This window comes from Salvelinus fontinalis, chromosome 4, assembly GCF_029448725.1.
Source record: "Salvelinus fontinalis isolate EN_2023a chromosome 4, ASM2944872v1, whole genome shotgun sequence".
NCBI classification, from domain to species: Eukaryota; Metazoa; Chordata; class Actinopteri; order Salmoniformes; family Salmonidae; genus Salvelinus; species Salvelinus fontinalis.
In genome coordinates this window covers 43,804,780-43,826,516 of record NC_074668.1, presented here as the reverse complement: position 1 = coordinate 43,826,516, position 21,737 = coordinate 43,804,780, and the positions used below count along the sequence as shown (strand labels likewise).

General features: G+C 45.0%; 1 protein-coding gene across 1 annotated transcript in view; it reads right to left on the bottom strand.

Annotated features, from left to right (window-relative positions):
* The window catches only part of oxct1a (3-oxoacid CoA transferase 1a), a 119,968-nt gene that overhangs the window by 90,396 nt on the left and 7,835 nt on the right, over positions 1-21,737 (bottom strand). Inside the window, exons 4-6 of the mRNA XM_055920289.1 lie at positions 1,593-1,728; positions 1,285-1,434; positions 935-1,041 (exon numbers count right to left, since the gene is read on the bottom strand). Of these exons, the coding sequence (XP_055776264.1) occupies positions 935-1,041; positions 1,285-1,434; positions 1,593-1,728 (393 nt within the window). The remainder of the gene's footprint in view (positions 1-934; positions 1,042-1,284; positions 1,435-1,592; positions 1,729-21,737) is intronic.

Here is a 21,737-nt window from a genome sequence, read left to right as displayed (position 1 = left end):
CTTTATCGAACAAAACAAACATTTATTGTGGAACTGGGATTCCTGGGAGTGCATTCTGATGAAGATCATCAAAGGTAAGTGAATATTTATAATGCTATTTCTGACTTCTGTTGGATCCACAACATGGCAGGTATCTGTATGGCTTGTTTTTGTGTCTGAGCGCCGTACTCAGATTATTGCATGGTGTGCTTTTTCCGTAAAGTTTTTTTGAAATCTGACACAGCGGTTGCATTAAGGAGAAGTGGATCTATAATTCCATGCATAACATTTGTATCTTTTATCAATGTTTATTATGAGTATTTCTGTAAATTGATGTGGCTCTCTGCAAAATCACCGGATGTTTTGGAAGCAAAACATTACTGAACATAACGCGCCAATGTAAACTGAGATTTTTGGATATAAATATGAACTTCATCGAACAAAACATACATGTATTGTGTAACATGAAGTCCTATGAGTGTCATCTGAAGAAGATCATCAAAGGTTAGTGATTCATTTTATCTCTATTTCTGCTTTTTGTGACTCCTCTCTTTGGCTGGAAAAATGGCTGTGTTTTTCTGTGACTAGGTGCTGACCTAACATAGTCGTTTGGGGTGCTTTCGTCATATAGCCTTTTTGAAATCGGACTCTGTGGTGGAATTAACAACAAGTTTATCTTTAAAATGGTGTAAAATACTTGTATGTTTGAGGAATTTTAATTATGAGATTTCTGTTGTTTGAATTTGGCGCCCTGCACTTTCACTGGCTGTTGTCTGATCGATCCCGTTAGCGGGATTTGAGCCGTAAGAAGTTTTTTAGGGGTAAATAAGCGCCCATGCTTTGTGCAATGATTCAAGGGTAGGAGGAAGTAGCCTGCCCTGATATCAGGTAACCTTTATCCACAAAATAAGTGATTGACAGACAGGTTAGAGTGAGTGAATGTATTGGTAGCTACCTGAAGATTACGTTCCCGGCCTTGTCGGCCTTCCAGGCCTTGACCAGAGCAAAGTCTCCAGTGATGGCCTTCTCCATGATGTAGTGCCTTCCATTAAACTCCCGCACCTGCCAAACAACAACACAGCAAGCAGCTCAAGAGACGGACTTAGAAGACTGCTGGATATGACAGCATTTTGAGTGTGGTTGCAGTGGCTAGTGCGCCATTTCAGTATAGGCAGATTATGTGATGAAAACAGACAGTGGTGAGAAAAACAATTTGATGCAATAACATTAGGAGATGTGTCTTTGTGTCACGATGTGGTGAATGTGGTGCTAGAAACCACATGGTGGTAGAGGCTGGGGTCTGACCTCTCTCTGTTCACTGGCGATGGCGATAGTTCCGTCCTTGTTGTATTTGATCGGGGACCCGCCCTCCTGGATGAGGGTACCGTAGCCTGTAGCCGTGAAGAAGGCAGGAACACCCGCACCCCCAGCTCTGATCCTCTCTGCTAGGGTACCCTGGGGGAGAGAGGTCATGGTCATCAATTGGATCATTACTCAAAATCACTGAACCTGGACATTGCCAAACCTCCACAACAAATGTATATGACCTCAAATAACTCAAATGGATAACCTAGTGAAGCAAGGAGGTATGTGTGTGCGTGTGTGCGTGTCACCTGTGGCGTTAGCTCCACCTCCAGCTCCCCAGACAGGTATTGTCTCTCAAACTCGATGTTCTCTCCCACATAGGAGGAGATCATCCTCTTGATCTGTTTGGTCTGTAGGAGCAGACCCAACCCAAAGTTATCCACCCTGCAGGGAGAGAACACACAGGTTACCACACACACACACACACACACACCAGCCTACAGAGAGAGCAAACCGATCATCAGCTCCTCAGGGTATGCTGCACCACGTACGCACACCCTACCCAGGTAGATTCATATTATTCCCAAATTTTTACAAAAAATGCTTGTTGGATTTTATTTCTAATACTCTTTTCGATGTGTCACTTATAGGATACACCTTAGGGTGGGTCAAAAGCTTGAAGTATGCAATCACACAGCGTCTGTTGGAGACATAGGTCGAGTGGCAAATGAGGTGAGCTCTTCTCCTCAATAAAGGGAGCCACTTGCCCGCCAACTGGTCATTCTGGCCTCTCTTCCTTGCGGAAGTGACTGCGTTCACAAGAAGCTCTCCTCAGCACCACTAGATTCCTGTCTTCCTATTGAACTGTTTTCAGGCAAACCGTGAGATTAACGCTGCCGAACGTAGGACCTCAGCTCCTGTCGATAGTGTTGAGTACTGATTGAAAGGAAGATTTTGCTTTGAGTAGAATTAATTTTCTACTTGTCAGTCCCCGTTGTAGCTAACGTCACATGGCTAGCTATCAAGACTTGGTGAGCCCTCGCTGCAATGATTTAGCTTACCTGGCTAGCTAGCTGCAAGGCCAGCCAATCACGCTAACAAAGGACTAGCTTTCGCCGCAAGGCTTAATCTAACCTGGCTAGCTCACTGTAAGGCAAGCTAACCACACCAGCATTACTAGCTGCAACATGGTAATATTGCTTTCTCCCATCTCGCGTCTAGCTATCTGGAAAGCTAGCTAACGACACTACAAAGGGATAGCTCTCACTGATAGGCTTAGCTAACCCGGATAAGTTTCGGCAAAAATAGCTTTTCTACCTGTAAGGGTAGAAAGCTAGCTATACATTTAGCTCAACCCACATTCACCCGTGCCGTGTTGACTAGATTGACCGCCCTTACTTCACAGCGCGAAGGTCGAGAGACACGCTTTGTTCGTTGAGAGACAAGGGAAGCACACGCTTTTCTCCGGCTAGCGGGGTACTAACTAGCTACGAGGAGAACGCTAACTAGCTTACACTTTGCTCAAGGAATACAATTTCTCTGAGCCGTGGAGCCTGCTACCCCCTCACAGGGCGCCTGCCACTGCCCCATTACCGGAGCACCCTTGCTATCAGGCAAGAACACACACACTGTTTGTGTACCGTCTGCCTGGGGGCATAGCAGGTTAAAGCAGCACTCACTAACCCCGAGTTCGACGGGAGAACACTCCCCTCTCGCACCATCCCGGGAAAGCGACTTTTCCCAGCGGCCCCAGCATGCATGCCAGAAGGAAAACACAACTGGAACAAGCCTTTGTCCAGCAATGGCCAAACCAGGTACTTTCTTGGCATGGACATTCAGGGCATGGAGGAGAAAGGTTTCAACAAGCCTTGGGGTGGTTAGCCAGTGGTCAGTGGCTAACCACCCCAACACCAGTGCCGTCTATGACCGGCACTGCCTTCCCTGGAAAGGCGGAGCCCTTCACCGCCTCCATATTCCATAAGGTCTATGTGTCTGCAGCACATTCAGTATGGGCGTTAAACTTAATGTCCCTATTGTTGGCTTACCAGGCCGATATGCTACTAGAGATGGGTATTGTCTTAGGCAAAGGTCAAACAGTACCTACAAAACGAGATGTGAATCGCTGCAGATCTCAACCTACGGGCCTCTAGAAGCGCCATCCAAGCACCATGAGCGTTGCGGTGGTGGGGGAGAGAGCATTGTGGCTTGACTTGTCCAGCCTCTCAGAAAAGGAAAAGGCAGATTTCCTCGACGCTCCTATTATGCCAAAGGAACTGTTTGGGCCTTCTGTTGCCGACATGCGACCGAAGTGCAAACTTCGTGAGAAGGAAGGCGAAGTCATTAACTTCTGCTTGCCCCGCAGATCTGGGTAACGTGGCAACCCAGTCTCACCTTCCACAAGCAAAGGCTCGGTGGGAGGGAGTGGGTAAAAAGCTGGTACCAGGTAATGCAAAACCCCCATCGATGTAGCAGGCTGTGAATCCACAGTTCAGCTCTCCTATCAAGAAGCCGACAGGGGGGTAAGCCCTATGCTGCTTCCACAGATGTCCCACCCATCTACAGTCGTGGCCAAATATTTTGAGAATGACACAAATATTAATTTCCACAAAGTTTGCTGCTTCAGTGTCTTTAGATATTTTTGTCAGATGTTACTATGGAATACTGAAGTATAATTACAAGCATTTCATAAGTGTCAAAGGCTTTTATTGACAATTACATGAAGTTGATGCAAAGAGTCAATATTTGCAGTGTTGACCATTATTTTTCAAGACCTCTGCAATCCACCCTGGCATGCTGTCAATTAACTTCTGGGCCACATCCTGACTAATGGCAGCCCATTCTTGCATCATCAATGCTTGGAGTTTGTCAGAAGTTGTGGGTTTTTGTTTGTCCACCCGCCTCTTTAGGATTGACCACAAGTTCTCAATGGGATTAAGGTCTGGGGAGTTTCATGGCCATGGGCCCAAAATATCGATGTTGTTCCCCGAGCCACTTAGTTATCACTTTTGCCTTATGGCAAGGTGCTCCATCATGCTGGAAAAGGATTTGTTCGTCACCAAACTGTTCCTGGATGGTTGAGAGAAGTTGCTCTCGGAGGATGTGTTGGTACCATTCTTTATTCATGGCTGTGTTTTCAGGCAAAATTGTGAGTGAGTCCACTCCCTTGGCTGAGAAGCAACCCCACACATGAATGGTCTCAGGATGCTTTACTGTTGGCATGACACAGGACTGATGGTAGCGCTCACCTTGTCTTCTCCGGACAAGCTTTTTTTCCGGATGCCCCAAACAATCGGAAAGGGGATTCATCAGAGAAAATGACTTTACCCCAGTCCTCAGCAGTCCAATCCCTGTACCTTTTGCAGAATATCAGTCTGTCCCTGATGTTTTTCCTGGAGAGAAGCGGCTTCTTTGCTGCCCTTCTTGACACCAGGCCATCCTCCTCCAAAAGTCTTCGCCTCACTGTGCGTGCAGATGCACTCACACCTGCCTGCTGCCATTCCTGAGCAAGCTCTGTACTGGTGGTGCCCCGATCCCGCAGCTGAATCAACTTTAGGAGACGGTCCTGGCACTTGGTGGACTTTCTTGGGCACCCTGAAGCCTTCTTCACAACAATTGAACCGCTCTCCTTGAAGATCTTGATGATCCGATAAATGGTTGATTTAGGTCTTACTGCAATCTTACTGACAGCAATATCCTTGCCTGTGAAGCCCTTTTTGTGCAAAGCAATGATGACGGCACGTGTTTCCTTGCAGGTAACCATGGTTGACAGAGGAAGAACAATGATTCCAAGCACCACCCTCCCTTTGAAGCTTCCAGTCTGTTATTCGAACTCAATCAGCATGACAGAGTGGTCTCCAGCCTTGTCCTCGTCAACACACACACCTGTGTTAACGAGAGAATCACTGACATGATGTCAGCTGGTTCTTTTGTGGCAGGGCTGAAATGCAGTGGAAATGTTTTTGGGGGGATTCAGTTAATTTGCATGGCAAAGAGGGACTTTGCAATTAATTGCAATTCATCTGATCACTCTTCATAACATTCTGGAGTATATGCAAATTGCAGCAGACTTTGTGAAAATTAATATTTGTGTCATTCTCAAAGCTTTTGGCCACGACTGTACTTCTCCCATGGGGAAAGATGGGATGTTCGACCTAGGAGTACGTCCCCAGCGGCAGAGGGTCAATCAGTGTCTTGAACTGCCTCCTCTCGGCTGGACCACAGAACCTCCCCCCATCCCATTCCCCCAATGGGGGAGAGGCACTCCTGTGCTCCTTAAACCCTGCCCCTCATGCAGCGGCTCATCTTTATGCATCTGCTCACAGGAAAGACTGGGGGGGTCTCACTCAACCCCAGAGTACCCCCTGGTACCCCTCATTCCGACGGTACTTCTCCCTGCCCAACAGGGGGCACTCAGTCATGCTCCGTACGTGTTTATGAGTGCTAGGGTTGATGATCTCAATTGTACAGCGAGGATCAATGAGAATGAGAGACTTCCAGTGTTGGGTTTAAACCCATCGCCTATATCCACTATGGAACTTCAATCAAAAGATAAGTGTCTACAGACTCCGGGTTAAGCGAGAATTGTGTCAAGATCAGTGCGGCTTGGCGGGGGTCGTGTTTTGGAGGACGCATGGCTCTCGACCTTCGCCTCTCCCGGGTCCGTACGAGAGTTGCAGCGATGGGACAAGACTGTAACTACCAATTGGACATCAAGAAATTGGGGGGAAAAATATTTTGTGTGTCCACAGACTTTTTCTCAGCTCTCTGTCACTAGAAGAGCCTCTCAATCACAGACACCTCAAACTGATGATAGTGTTTCATGCATTGACACACTTTCGCCCTGGAAGACGGCTTTGATCATTGCCATTACATCTGCAAAGCGAGTGAGTGAGCTGCTTGCACTGTCCACCATTCGTGCCTAGAGATTGCCCTGGGTTTCGTGGTCACGTAACCCCGCCTTTATGCCCAAGATCAGTGGCAATTACAATTGCAATTGAGCGCATGGCTTTCCACCCGCCACCCTTCACCTCTACGGAAGGGCATCTCCACCGTTTATGTCCAGTATGTGCTTTGCCAATCTACTTGGGTAGGACGAGAGCATGGCGTAAGAGTACGAACCCTTTGTGTTCCTACCCTTTGTGTTCGTTAACGGCTATCTCATTGGATAGTGGAGGCTATTATATTGGCTTATTATAGCAAGGGTTTATAGCCCCCGGAGGATCCGAGGGCTCACTCCACCAGAGGTATGGCTACCTCTTGGTCAATGTTCAAAGACATCTCTTTGTGAGGCGGCATGTTGGGCCACCCCTTTTACCAACTGGACGTCACTGCACCTTCATTGGTGTATACTGTCTTTAGTTTGGGAGCCTCTGAATGGTGATGCTGTTGGAACAACCCTGGCTTCGGAGAGCATGTCTGCGTTACAGGAGTTGGCAATATGCCATGTGACACATCGAAACGAGTCTTTGAAACAGAACTTAGGTTTCTATTAGAGATGTGTCACTGCTTTTCCCTGATCAGAAAAGCACAAGGAAGAGATGCATGCTTGAGAATGAACAGTTGGTGAGCAAGTGGCTCCCTTTATTGAAGAGAGGGGCTCAACTCATTCGCCACTCAACCCGTCTGTCTCCAACAGATGCTGTGTGATTGGACACTTCGAGCTCGTGACCCGCCCAAAGGCGTATCCCATAACTGACACGTATTCCCTCATATTCTCAAGTTATTCAAGGTCAAACTACTGTTAACAGCTCTGTCAGTCAGGTACTGTGAACGTTAACGAAGTGCAACAATCTACTATAACAGCATGAAATTATATTTGTTATAAATGTTTGTATGACAGTAAAGGGCAATTCCAGTGTTATGGATGTGACATTTGCACACAAAATGAGAAACAAAATGTCTCACAGAATTGACTTATCACGCATAAATGAAAATGTTATTGTATATTTGTAGAACCCTATAGGGGAAGTGTTCCAAAATTCTAAGTAATACAACTTTGAAGTAACGGAACAGCAAAACTTAGTTATGGATGTGACTGAAATTGACGGGCCTTTTTGGGAGAATGGACACATCAGCAAACGTCTGTGAATCTCGAAGTCTTAGGGTAAAATATGAATAGCCACTGTGAAAGGTAAGGCTTGGCGACACACAAAAACAACAATGATGAAAATATAAAAGGATCATATACAGTGCATTCGGAAAGTATTTATTCCCCTTGACTTTTTCCACATTTTATGTTACAGCCTTATTCTAAAATTGATTAAATAGTCCCCCCCTCATCAATCCACACACACACACACACACACAACCCCATAATGACAAAAGCAAAAACAGGTTTTTAGAAATTTTTGTAAATGTATGACAAATATTTTTTTAAACTTAAACATCACATTTACATAAGAATTCAGACCCTTTACTCAGAACTTTGTTGAAGCACCTTTGGCAGTGATTAGAAGACTCAAGTCTTCTTGGGTATGGCGCTACAAGCTTGGCACACCTGTATTTGGGAGTTTCTCCCATTCTTCTCTGCAGATCCTCTCAAGCTATGTCAGGTTGGATGGGGAGCGTTGCTGCACAGCCATTTTCAGGTCTCCAGAGATGTTTGATCGGGTTCAAGTCCAGGCTCTGACTGAGCCACTCAAGAACATGGAGACTTGACCCGAAGCCACTCCTGCGTTGTCTTGGCTGTGTGCTTAGGGTCTTTGTCCTGTTGGAAGGTGAACCTTCGCCCCAGTCTGAGGTCCTGTGCAGGTTTTCATCAAGGATCTCTCTCCGTTCATTTTTCCCTCGACCCTGACTAGTCTCCCAGTCTCTGCCGCTGAAAAACATCCCCACAGCATGATGCTGCCACCACCATGTTTCACCATAGGGATGGTGTCAGGTTTTCTCCAGACGTGACGCTTGGCATTCAGGTGAGTCCTTTAGGTGCCTTTTGGCAAACTCCAAGCAGGCTGTCATGCCTTTTACTGAGGATTTGCTTCTGTCTGGCCCCTCTACCATAAAGGCCTGAATGGTGGAGTGCTGCAGAGATGGTTGTCCTTCTGGAAGGTTCTACGATCTCCACAGAGGAACTCTGGAGTTCTGTCAGAGTGACCATCGGATTCTTGGTCACCTCCCTGGCTAAGGCCCTTCTCCACTGATTGCTCAGTTTGGCCAGGCGCACAGCTCTAGGAAGAGTCTTGGTGGTTCCAAACTTCTTCCATTTAAGAATGATGGAGACCACTTGTGTTCTTGTGGACCTTCAATGCTGCAGACATTTTTTGGTACCCTTACCCAGATCTGTGCCTCGACACAATCCTGTCTCAGAGCTCTACAGACAATTCCTTCGACCTTAATGCTTGGTTTTTGCTCTGACATACACCATCACCTGTGGGACCTTTATATAGACAGGTGTGTGCCTTTCCAAATCATGTCCAATCGATTGAATTTCCCACAGGTGGACTCCAATCAAGTTGTAGAAACATCTCAAGGATGTTCAATGGAAACAGGATGAACCTGAGCTCAATTTCAAGTCTCATAGCAAGGCATCTTTTATTTTTTTATTTCAAATATTTCTAAAAACCTGTTTTCGCTTTGTCATTATGGGGTATTGTGTGTCAATTGCTGAGGATTTGTTATTTATTTAAATTGATTTTAGAATAAGGCTGTAACGTAACAAAATGTGGAAAAAGTCAAGAGGTCTGAATACTTTCAAGGCACTGTATACTTTAGAGAGTAAAATGTACCGTTCTGGATGTGACGCTATGCAAAACGTGTTAATATATTAAAAGATTTCTTCAACAAACTTCACAATAATACTTTTGTTGTCATCTGAAAATGCAGTGTACCTCAAAGAACCAAGAAATCACCAGTATCTTGAATAGTCATTGCATAGGCTATCAAAGTGCACTCGTGGGTCCTGTCTTAACCAACCAGAAATGCACAAATGTGCTAAAAATGCATTTACAATTCTTTATTTGAAAAACTATTTTCATTGCGAATTAAAGTGCTGCATACCTCAAATATAGAAATATATGCACTTTCATAACACTACAGGAAAATGTTATTATGGATGTGACATTCTGCATTATGGATGTGACAGGTTCCTAAAAGACAGACAGCAAATGATGACACTGCACTCCATTTCAAATGTACAACATTTTACTAATATCATTCTAGATCATTAAAGACTGATGTTTTATTTAAAATATTCAATGTTATTATCAAATCACCTACTGAGTAACAGAATAAACATTGAAAAACTCAAACTTAATTAATCTTTTTTTATAAACTCATGCTTTGTGTTAATCTCACACCATTTAATCTGCCAGTGCAGGCTCTATGGTACCGCCTCCCCCTGTTGTCCACAAAAGGACAAAGTCCCTGGACAATTTGACCTGCAGCCATCTAAGCCTTGTCCTCCTTGGCTGGCAAGATGTACACAAATCCTGTGTGGATGTTTCTCCTCAAGAACTGCATTTCAAATCAAATTGAATTTGTCACATGCGCAAAATACAACAGGTAGACCTTACCGTGAAAGGCATACTTACAAGCCCTTAACCGACAATGCAGTTCAAGAAAGAGTTAAGAAAATATTTATGAAGTAAACTAAAGTAAAAACAATAAAAAGTAACACAAAATAACAATAATGAGAATACATACAGGGGGTACCGGTACTGAGTCAATGAGCGGGGGTAAAATTAAATACACATAGTTAGCAGATGTTAATGCGAGTGTAGCAAATTGCTTGTGCTTCTAGTTCCGACAATGCAGTAATATCCAACGAGTACTCTAACCTAACAATTTCACAACACCTACCTTATACACACAAGTGTAAAGGAATGAATAAGAATAAGTACATTAAAAAAAAGATATGAATGAGTGATGGTATAGAACGGCATAGGCAAGATGCAGTGGATGGTATCGAGTACAGTATATACATATGAGATGAGTAATGTAGGGTATCTAAACATTATATGAAGTGCTTTGTTTAAAGTGGCTAGTAATACATTATATCAAGATGGCAAGATGCAGTAGATGGTAGAGTACAGTATATACATATGAGATGAGTAATGTAGGGTATGTAAACATTATATGAAGTGGCATTGTTTAAAGTGGCTAGTGATACATTTATTACATCAATTTATCCATTATTAAAGTGGCTGGAGTTGAGTCAGTATGTTGGCAGCAGCCACTCAATGTTAGTGATGGCTGTTTAACAGTCTGATGGCTTTGAGATAGAAGCTGTTTTTCAGTCTCTCGGTCCCTGCTTTGATACACCTGTACTGACCTCGCCTTCTGGATGATAGCGGGGTGAACAGGCAGTGGCTTGGGTGGTTGTTGTCATTGATGATCTTTTTGGCCTTCCTGTGACATCGGGTGGTGTAGGGGTCCTGGAGGGCAGGTAGTTTGCCCCCGGTGGTGCGTTGTGCAGACCTCACTACCCTCTGGAGAGCCTTACGGTTATGAGCGGAGCAGTTGCCGTACCAGGCAGTGATACAGCCCGACAGGATGCTCTCGATTGTGCATCTGTAAAAGTTTGTGTTTTTGGTGACAAGCCACATTTCTTCAGCCTCCTGAGGTTGAAGAGGCACTGCTGTGCCTTCTTCACCACGCTGTCTGTGTGGGTGGACCATTTCAGTTTGTCCGTGATATGTACACAGAGGAACTTAAAACTTTCCACCTTCTCCACTGCTGTCCCGTCGATGTGGATAGGGGGGTGCTCCCTCTGCTGTTTCCTGAAGTCCACGATCATCTCCTTTGTTTTGTTAACGTTGAGTGTGAGGTTATTTTCCTGACACCACACTCCGAGGGACCTCACCTCCTCCCTGTAGGCCGTCTCATCGTTGTTGGTAATCAAGCCTACCACTGTAGTGTCGTCTGCAAACTTCATGATTGAGTTGGAGGCGTGCACCCGCAGTCGTGGGTTAACAGGGAGTACAGAAGAGGGCTGAGAACGCACCCTTGTGGGGCCCCAGTGTTGAGGATCAGCGGGGTGCAGATGTTGTTACCTACCCTCACCACCTGGGGGCGGCCCATCAGGATGTCCAGGACCCAGTTGCACAGGGCGGGGTCGAGACTCAGGGTGTCGAGCTTGAAGACGAGTTTGGAGGGTACTATGTTGTTAAATGCTGAGCTGTAGTCAATGAACAGCATTCTCACATAGGTATTCCTCTTGTCCAGATGGGTTAGGGCAGTGTGCAGTGTGATTACGATTGCGTCGTCTGCGGACCTGTTGGGGCGGTAAGCAAATTGGAGTGGGTCTACGGTGTCAGGTAGGGTGGAGGTGATATGGTCCTTGACTAGTCTCTCAAAGCACTTCATGATGACGGAAGTGAGTGCTACAGGGCGGTAGTCATTTAGCTCAGTTACCTTAGCTTTCTTGGGAACAGGAACAATGGTGGCCCTCTTGAAGCATGTGGGGACAGCAGACTGGGATAAGGATTGATTGAATATGTCCGTAAACACACCAGCCAGATGCAGTAGATGGTAGGACGCGGCTGGGGATTCCGTCTGGGCCTGCAGCCTTGCGAGGGTTGACACGTTTAAATGTGTTGCTCACGTCGGCTGCAGTGAAGGAGAGCCCACAGGTTTTGGTAGCGGGCCGTGTCAGTGGCACTGTAGTGTCCTCAAAGCGAGCAACGAAGTTGTTTAGTCTGTCTGGGAGCAAGACATCCTGGTCCGCGACGGGGCTGGTTTTCCTTTTATAGTCCGTGATTGACTGTAGACCCTGCCACATACCTCTCGTGTCTGAGCCGTTGAATTGCGACTCTACTTTGTCTCTATACTGATGCTTAGCTTGCTTGATTGCCTTGCGGGGGGAATAGATACACTGTTTGTATTCGGTCATGTTTCTGGTCACCTTGCCCTGATTTGAAAGCAGTGGTTTGCACTTTCAGTTTTGCACGAATGCTGCCATTAACCCACGGTTTCTGCTTTGGGAATGTTTTATTAGACGCTGTGGGTACAACATCGTCGATGCACTTGCTAATAAACCCGCTCACCGAATCAGCGTATACATCAATGTTGTTGTTCGCCGCAATGCGGAACATATCCCAGTCCACGTGATCGAAGCAATCTTGAAGCGTGGAATCCGATTAAACGCTGGTCCGACCAACAGACCTGAGCGCGGGAGCTTCCTGTATTAGTTTTCGTCTATAGGCTGGGAGCAACAAAATGGAGTCGTGGTCAGCTTTTCCAAAAGGAGGGCAGGGGAAGGCCTTATATGCATCGCAGAAGTTAGAATAACAATGATCTAGGGTTTTGCCAGCCCTGGTTGCACAATCGATATGCTGATAGAATTTAGGGAGCCTTGTTTTCAGATTAGCCTTGTTAAAATCCCCAGCTACAATAAATGCTGCCTCAGGATATGTGGTTTCCAGTTTACATAGAGTCAAATGAAGTTCGTTCAGGGCCATCGATGTGTCTGCTTGGGGGAGATATATGCGGCTGTGAATATAATCGAAGAGAATTCTCTAGGTAGATAATGAGGTCGGCATTTGATTGTGAGGAATTCTAAGTCAGGTGAACAGAAGGACTTGAGTTCCTGTATGTTCTTATGATCACACTACGTCTCGTTAATCATAAGGCATACACCCCCGCCCTTCTTCTTACCAGAAAGATGCTTGTTTCTGTCGGCGCGATGCGTGAAGAAACCAGATGGCTGTACCAACTCCGACAGCGTGTCTCGAGTGAGCCATGTTTCCGTGAAACAAAGAACGTTACAGTCTCTGATGTCTCTCTGGAAGGATACCCTTGCACGGATTTCGTCTACCTTGTTGTCAAGAGACTGGACATTAGTATGCTCGGAAGCGGTGCGCGATGTGCCCGTCTACGGGGCCTGACCAGAAGACCGCTCCGTCTGCCCCTTCTACGGCGTCGTTGTTTTGGGTCGCCGGCTGGGATCCGATCTATTGTCCTGGGTGGTGGGCAAAAGAGGATCCGCTTCGGAAAAGTCGTATTCCTGGTCGTAATGTTGGTGAGTTGACGTTGCTCTTATATCCAATAGTTCCTCCCGACTGTATGTAATAAAACCTAAGATTACCTGGGGTAACAATGTAAAAAAAAACACACAAAAAAACAAAATACTGCATAGTTTCCTAGGAACGTGAAGCGAGGCGGCAATCTCTGTCGGAGCCGGAAGTACAGGTTACAGGTTAGTCAAGGTAATTTGTACATGTAGGTATGGGTAAAGTGACTATGCATAGATAGACATCGTGTAGCAGCAGTGAAAAAACAAAATGGAGGGGGGGGTGTCAATGTAAATAGTCCGGGTGGCCATGTGATTAATTGTTCAGTAGTCTTATGGCTTGGGGGTAGAAGATGTTGAGCCTTTTGTTCCTAGACTTGGTGCTCCGGTACCGCTTGCCGTGCGGTAGTAGAGAGAACAGTCTATGACTTGGGTGACTGGAGTCTTTGACAATTTTTGGGGCCTTCCTCTGACACCACCTAGTATATACACTACCGTTCAAAAGGGGGTCACTTAGAAATGTCCTTGTTTTTGAAAGAAAAGCAAACTTTCTTTACCTTTAAAATAACAAAATAACATGAAATAAAGTGTAGACATTGTTATTGTTGTAAATGACTATTGTAGCTGAATACAGCTGACTTTTTATGGAATATCTACATAGGTCCATAGGCCCACAGAGGCCCATTATCAGCAACCATCACTCCTGTGTTCCAATGGCACGTTGTGTTAGCTAATCCAAGTTTCTCATTTTAAAAGGCTAATTGATTATTAGAAAACCCTTTTGCAATTATGTTAGCATAGCTGAAAACTGTTGTCCTGATTAAATAAGCAATACAACTGGCCTTCTTTAGACTAGTTGAGTATCTGGAGCATCTGCATTTGTGGGTTCAATTACAGGCTCAAAATGGCCAGAAACAAAGACCTTTCTTCTGAAACTCGTCAGTCTATTCTTGTTCTGAGAAATTAAGGCTATTCCATGCGAGAAATTGCCAAGAAACTGAAGTTCTCGTACAACGCTGTGTACTACTCCCTTCACAGAACAGCGCAAACTATCTCTAACCAGAATAGAAAGAGGAGTGGGAGGCCCCGGTGCACAACTGAGCAACAGGACAAGTACACGAGTGTCTAGTTTGAGAAATAGACGCCTCACAAGTCCTCAACTGGTAGCTTCATTAAATAGTACCCGCAAAACACCAGGCTCAAAGTCAACAGTGAAGAGGTGACTCCGGGATGCTGGCCTTCTAGGCAGAGTTCCTCTCTCCAGTGTCTGTGTTCTTTTGCCCATCTTAATCTTTTCTTTTTATTGTCCAGTCTGAGATATGGCTTTTTCTTTGCAACTCTGCCTAGAAGGCCAGGATCCCTGAGTCGCCTCTTCACTGTTAACGTTGAGACTGGTGTATTGCAGGTACTATTTTTTTTATTTTTTATCTGCCGTTTCCAGCTACAATAGTCATTTACAACATTAACAATGTCTACACTGTATTTCTGATCAACTTGATGTTATTTTAAAAATTGACAAAAAGTCTTTTTCTTTCAAAAATAAGGACATTTATAAGTCACCCCAAACTTTTGAACGGTAGTGAAGGTCCTGGATGGCAGGAAGCTTGGCCCCAGTGATGTACTGGGACGTACACAGTACCCTCTGTAGCGCCTTATGGTCAGATGCCGAGCAATTGCAATACCATGCAGTGTTGCAACCCGCCAGGATGCTCTCGATGGTGAAGCTGTAGAACTTTTTGAGGATCTGAGGACCCAATGCCAAATCTTTTCACTCTTCTGAGGGGGAAATGTTTTTTTCATGCCCTCTTCGCGACTGTATTGCCGTGTTTGGACCATGATAGTTCGTTGGTGATGTGGACACTTGAACTTGAAACTCTTGACCCGCTCCACTACAGCCCTGTCAATGTTAATTGGGGTCTGTTCAGCCCTCCTTTTCCTGTAGTCCACGATCAGCTCCTTTGTCTTGTTCACATTGAGGGTCTCTGACCAGGTCTCTGACCTCCTCCCTATAGGCTGTCTTATCATTGTCGGTGATTATGCCTACCACTGTTGTGTCGTCAACAAACTTAAATGATGATGTTGGAGTCGTGTTTGGCCATGCAGTCGTGGGTGAACAGGGAACACAGGAGGGGACTAGGCAAGCACCCCTGAGGGACCCCAGTGTTGAGATCAGCGTGGCAGATGTGTTGTTGCCTACCCTTACCACCTGGGGGCGGCCTGTCAGGAAGTCCAGGATCCAGTTGCAGAAAGAGGTGTTTTGGGGCCTCCCGGGTGGCGCAGTGGTCTAGGGCACTGCATCGCAGCGCTAGCTGTGCCACCAGAGATTCTGGGTTCGCGCCCAGGCTCTGTCGCAGCCGGCCGTGACCGGGAGGTCTGTGGGGCGACGCACAATTGGCCTAGCGTCGTCCGGGTTAGGGAGGGTTTGGCCGGTAGGGATATCCTTGTCCCATCGCACACCAGCGACTCCTGTGGCAGGCCGGGCACAGTGGACGCTAAGCAAGGTCGCCAGGTGCACGGTGTTTCCTCCGACACATTGGTGCGGCTGGCTTCCGGGTTGGATGTGCACTGTGTTAAGAAGCAGTGCGGCTTGGTTGGGTTGTGTTTCGGAGTACGGGAGTTGTAGCGTTGAGACAAGATAGTAATTACTAACAATTGGATACCACGAAATTGGGGAGAAAAAGTGGGTAAAAATTATAAAGTTAAATAAATAAAAGAAAGGTGTTTTGTACCAGTGTCCTTAGCTTAGTGATGAGCTTCGTGTGCACTATGGTGTTGAACACTGAGCTGTAGTCAATGAACAGCATTCTCAAATTAGGTGTTCCTTTTGTCCAGGTGGGAAAGGGCAGCGTAGAGTGTGATTGAGATTGATTCGTCTGTGGATCTGTTGGGGCGGTATGCAAATGTGAGTGGGTCTAGGGTATCCGGGATGGTGGTGTTGATGTGAACCATGACCAGCCTTTCAAAGCATCTTCATGGCTACCGACGTGAGTCCTACGGGGCGGTAATCATTTAGGTAGGTTACCTTCGCTTCCTTGGGCACAGGGACTATGGTGGTCTGCTTGAAACATGTAGGTATTACAGACTCGGTCAGGGAGAGGTTGAAAATGTCAGTGAAGACACTTGCCAGTTGGTCCGCGCATGCTTTGAGTACACGTCCTGGTAATCCATCCGACCACGCAGCTTTGTGAATGTTGACCTGTTTTAAAAGGTCTTGCTCACATCGGTTACGGAGAGCATGATCACATAGTTGTCCGGAATAGCTGGTGCTCTCATGCATGCTGGGTTTCCTTTTGTAGTCCGTACTAGTTTTCAAGCCCTGCCACATCCAACGGAGTGTCAGAGCTGGTGTAGTAGGATTCAATCTTAATCCTGTATTGACACTTTGCCTATTTGATGGTTTGTCTGAGGGACTAGCGGGATTTCTTATAAGCGTCCGGTTAGTGTCCCGCTCCTTGAAAGCGGCAGCGTCAACCTTAAACTCAATGAGGATGTTTCCTGTAATCCATGGCTTCTGGTTGGGATATCTACATACAGTCACTGTGGGGACGACGCTGTCGATGCACTTATTGATGAAGCCGGTGACTGAAGTGGTATACTCCTCAATGTCATTGGAGGAATCCCGGAACATATTTCAGTCTGTGCTAGCAAAACAGTCCTGTAGCGTAGCATCCACGTCATCTGACCAATTCCATATTAAGTGTCATTGGTACTTCCTGCTTTAGTTTTTCCTTGTACGCAGGAATCAGGAGGAAAGATTTAGGGTCAGATTTGTATTTTTTTTAAATTACATTTAAAAAAAAATAAAGTTACAAACAACGTGAAAAAAGCCCGTTAGGAGCCCGTAAAACGGCAGCCATCCCCTCCGGGGCCATTCATTTCAACAGCATCAGAGTCAGTCTGTTACTAGTCCCACAAACCGCCTGTATATACACTGAGTAAACCAAACATTAGGAACTCATTCCTAATTAAGTCCCCCCCCACCATCAGAACAGCCTAAAAAGCTTTCCACAGGGATGCTGGCCCATGTTGACTCTAATGCTTCCCACAATTGTGTCAAGTTGGTTGGATGTCCTTTGTGTGGTGGCTCATTCTTGATACACACAGGAAATTGTTGAGCTTAAAAATCCTTCTTTAACCTGTCTCCTTCCCTTCATCTACACTTATTTTAAGTGGATTTAACAAGTGACATCAATAAGGGATCTGGAGGGGCTCCCGAGTGGCGCAGCGGTCTAAGGCGTCACTACAGACCCGGGTTCGATCCAGGGCTGTATCACAACCGGCTGTGATCGGGAGTCCCATAGGGTGGTGCATAATTGGCCCAGCGTCGTCCGAGTCAAGGGGAGGGTTTGGCCGGGAGGGCTCTACTTGGCTAACCACGCTCTAGCGACTCCTTGTGGCGGGCCGGGCGCCTGCAGGTTGACCTCGGTCGTCAAGTGAATAGTTTCCTCTGACATATTGGTGCGGCTGGCTTTCGTGTTAAGCAGGTGGGTGTTAAGAAGCACGGTTTGGCAGGTCATGTTTCAGAGGATGCATGACTCGACCTTCGCCTCCCAAGCCCATTGGGGAGTTGCAGAGATAAGAAAAGATCGAAATTGGGGAGAGAAAAAAACAAATTAAAATAAGGGATCCTGGCTTTCACCTTGATTTACATGGTCAGTGTGTCATGGAAAGAGTAGTTTGTAATGTTTTGGAAACTCAGTGTATACCTCTAACCCTAGAATCAGGGATTGATACACCCATTTCATTCCCTTGTTTATTTGAGATAACTGGACTTATTCCTAACTCATCCCTTATCATCTCTACTATATCTTGACGTCTTTCCCATGAAGGGTTACACTTTTTAATGGGAATTATAACCTACCAGTGGCACAGGGTTTGCACTTTAGTAACAATTCTTGTCAGATCGTAAATCATCTAAGGCTTGAAAGCTGCAGTTCACAAGCAGCATGGCAGACTACACAGATACAGACCAATATAATCACTGTGGGGTACCCGTAGTTACTCAAGGAAGTAAACAAACTCAGCATGACCGGTGAAAGTACATTGTGAGTGACATCAGCAGCAGGAGCTCAGCTCGTGCACAGGCAGCAGCACGCCAGCAGGAATTTCAGCAAATTTCAAATCATTGTTGGGGTGACTGCAGCAGCAGTAGTACAGGTTCGACGAGCCAAACCCAATGAATATAGTTGGTCATGAATTTTTGATCTTGAACCGAACTTACAATATCAATCAACATGTCTCAATCAAAATTGCACAGCCAGAAGTACAGAAAAGAGTGGGAGTCTGTACCTGAACAAACGTCAAATCATAATTATTGTGTATTCAACGTAATGACGCAGTTTTATGTTATCACGCAATGACATCACAACGTCATTTAGCAACAAATCAACCTGCCTCTAGCAACTTACCCTGAAAGTTAGGTGGCAACACTGGCACTGACAAAGAGAGAAAGGAAATCAATTATATATCACCTAAGCGCTTGATGAAAGTTTGCTTTGCACAGAAACTTTGCATACAATCGTACTCGAAACGCGTCCACAATAACATTTCCTCAAAAATGTTAGATGTGACACTGCCTGTCCAAATCAGCGTTCTATTCTATACTAGCACTCAATGGACAAACATTTTCTGATATTGTTTCATTAACCTTCTGACTTAGTCAGAAACACAGGGGGACAGATGTAAGTACCAAAACAAGTTCTGTGAGCCACTGCCAAAAGCTATGCAATCTGGTTGACTGAGAATACTTATTTTGAGACTTTGCATCCTACTTAGTGACAATAACATTCTATTTCGCAAATGTGAAGGCCATATGTAGTCTTCACTTCAAAATACACACTTTCAAGATAAATATGAAAGTAGTTTAATGAGGAAATAAGCTTTTTCGTTTTTTCATGCTCAGGTTGACCTTACATGGAATGGCTCTAAAGTGAAAAGGCAGCGCATTAGGGGGTATAAAAATGTACCTCAATGAACCTATGTACCTCCTCTCTCCCTCCCACTCTGTTGAGTTTCTTGCCTCCCATCTTTCTTCCAACTCCTTGCCTGCCCTGTTTTTCCCCCTTCACAGACTCCATTATGTCTTCCACAGGAATTAGATTACCACGAAAAGCATCTATGGGTCACAGGAAGAGGTGGAGAAGAGCAGACCTCCTCTTGATAGACAGCCAAACCAGCGCCGTAGACAGTAACATACAGACACAGATACGGCTTCACTACCACTGGCCTAACTGCTGCAGGCACAACAAAATAAGTTATGAGAGTTTATGCCAGGGTTCTTTCTTCCATTCTAAGATATATTGAAACCTGACATATCGTAAGTAGTGTAGGCATATTTGTTGCCCACTTCATTGGTTCTTGGGAGTTGAAAGACTGGCCTGATAGAGCTACTGCTGGGCTGAGAGCAGTCACAATGGTTTATACAGTTGCCTCAAGAGGGCATAGAAACTAATGTGCCCATTTGCCCTGCCAAAGAAAAGGCTGGGAAGTGCGCCAGGCCAGCAGTCACAATAGTCTCTCAGTGACAGTTATTAACCAATAGTAGTGACATGCAGTAAATAAAACTTATTTTTAATTCCAGGTAGCAATGTGTCACCGCTCTTTCTTGTGACCGACCCATATAAGAAGTTCACTAAAGACATATACTGAGTGCAAGATATAGGTGCATATCTTGGGTTCATGGACCTCAGGTTATTATAGTAAACCAAAACGAATCATGAAAAAACTATTTTGTAAACTGAAACAAAATAATTAAGAAATCTGTTTGGAAAACTAAAAGTATACTGAAAATATTATCTAAACAGAAAGAAATAGACAGAGACAGACAGTTTGAAGGACAAGAACTCCACAGGGTTTATAGAACAGTAGACTACAAGTTCTTAACTTATGTTTGCTATCATTTTCTTTTCTATTTTGCCTATAAAAAAAACATTCCTTCTCAGACTCCTGATGTTTGTCTGACTAGTAGACATATCAAATTGTCCAATCTGGGTCGGGTATAGGCCTGTACCCAGACATTTTGTATCATTCAAATTCCCAAAGGCTTTTCACTCTAAAACAGGGATCATCAAGTAGATTCAGCCATGTGATGAAATAATTTGTAGACTGCAAATTGAGCGCAAGACTCCTAAATACAATATACAATATTTGATGAAAACATAATCCTTTAAAACCTTGCTTACATTTGTATATAATCCCGATGTGTCTCTCTTATGTGTGGGAATATTTGGGAACAGATTTCCAAAATGTAATCTTGTATCTGATCTACTGGTGTTTTTACAGTCTTATGCCAAACAATGAAAATTTCAAAAACAATGCAATGTTTTTTTGCTCAGAAAACTATAGGGCCAAATAAAAACCGCCCGCGGGCCACCAGTTGGGGGAACCTGGTCTAAAATGACTGGTTCTTCAGGTTTCTGTCAAAGAGATTAGGTACAGTATAGAGGGAGGCACATAGAACAAGCAGCAGGGGAAATGTTTTTTCGGTGGATGTCCTCTTCATAGCTCAGCATTGCCAGAATTATTTTATCCAGCTCCTGTGGCATGTCTTTGATGTTCCAAAGGCATCTCTTTATAAACTAACACACTAAAATGGAGTAGACGAAGAGACAAGAATATAACCCTGGCACCAAGTCCACAACTACATTTAGATTCAATCTGTCCCACTGCTTCACATAAGTCGTAGGCCAACATGAATTAAGTATGAAGCATTACATTGCTTTCTGAAGACAAACAGACACTTTGTTCCAGTCGGTGCTTCATCCTCAGAGAGTTGGTCCTGCAGTTCACCACACGTCTAGCAGGATTAGTTCATCCTCACTGATAGCTTGGGTTGAAACTAGCCAACCACTCAGCACAGTGGTCAGTCCCTCCCTCAGGTCACTGGTGCAAAACAGCTCCCCTGACCCTGAAAGACGGGACAACACTACATCGATTGAAAATCAAGACGGTTTAGGAGTGGGTGAAAACCGTCATTCAAGGTCAGGACCCCTTGTGAAAGGTGCTTTGACCCCAGCTCTGTGTGGAAGTTGTGTAGATTGTAAAACTGACCTTAGATCAGCATCTTGGTGCAACTTTATCCTACCCCCCCTGGTCCCACACACGGAAGCTTCATTATGAGAAACTCTTGTTTAAAATGTTTGGACCTGATAGGGTCTCTGGAGTTCAGTCATTATAAACATATTCTAAATGGCATTATAAAACACTGGTCATGATCGCAGCAAAGAGGAGAATGCAAACATTCTCCTGAAGTTGGGTTCTCAACTAGCACTGCATCTGTGGCAACAAACATTTCCTAACAGCAGTAACAAATCAAGGTTGAGATAATTGAAGTGAATGGAAAATCAATTCTACTAGTCAGACACAGATGAAAAGTAATTTGGTGCAAGAATATACAGTTGAAATCAGGAAGTTTACATACACTTAGGTTAGTCATTAAAACTTGTTTTACAACCACTCCACAGTTTTTTTGTTAAACTATAGTTTTGGCAAGTTCGTTAGAACATCT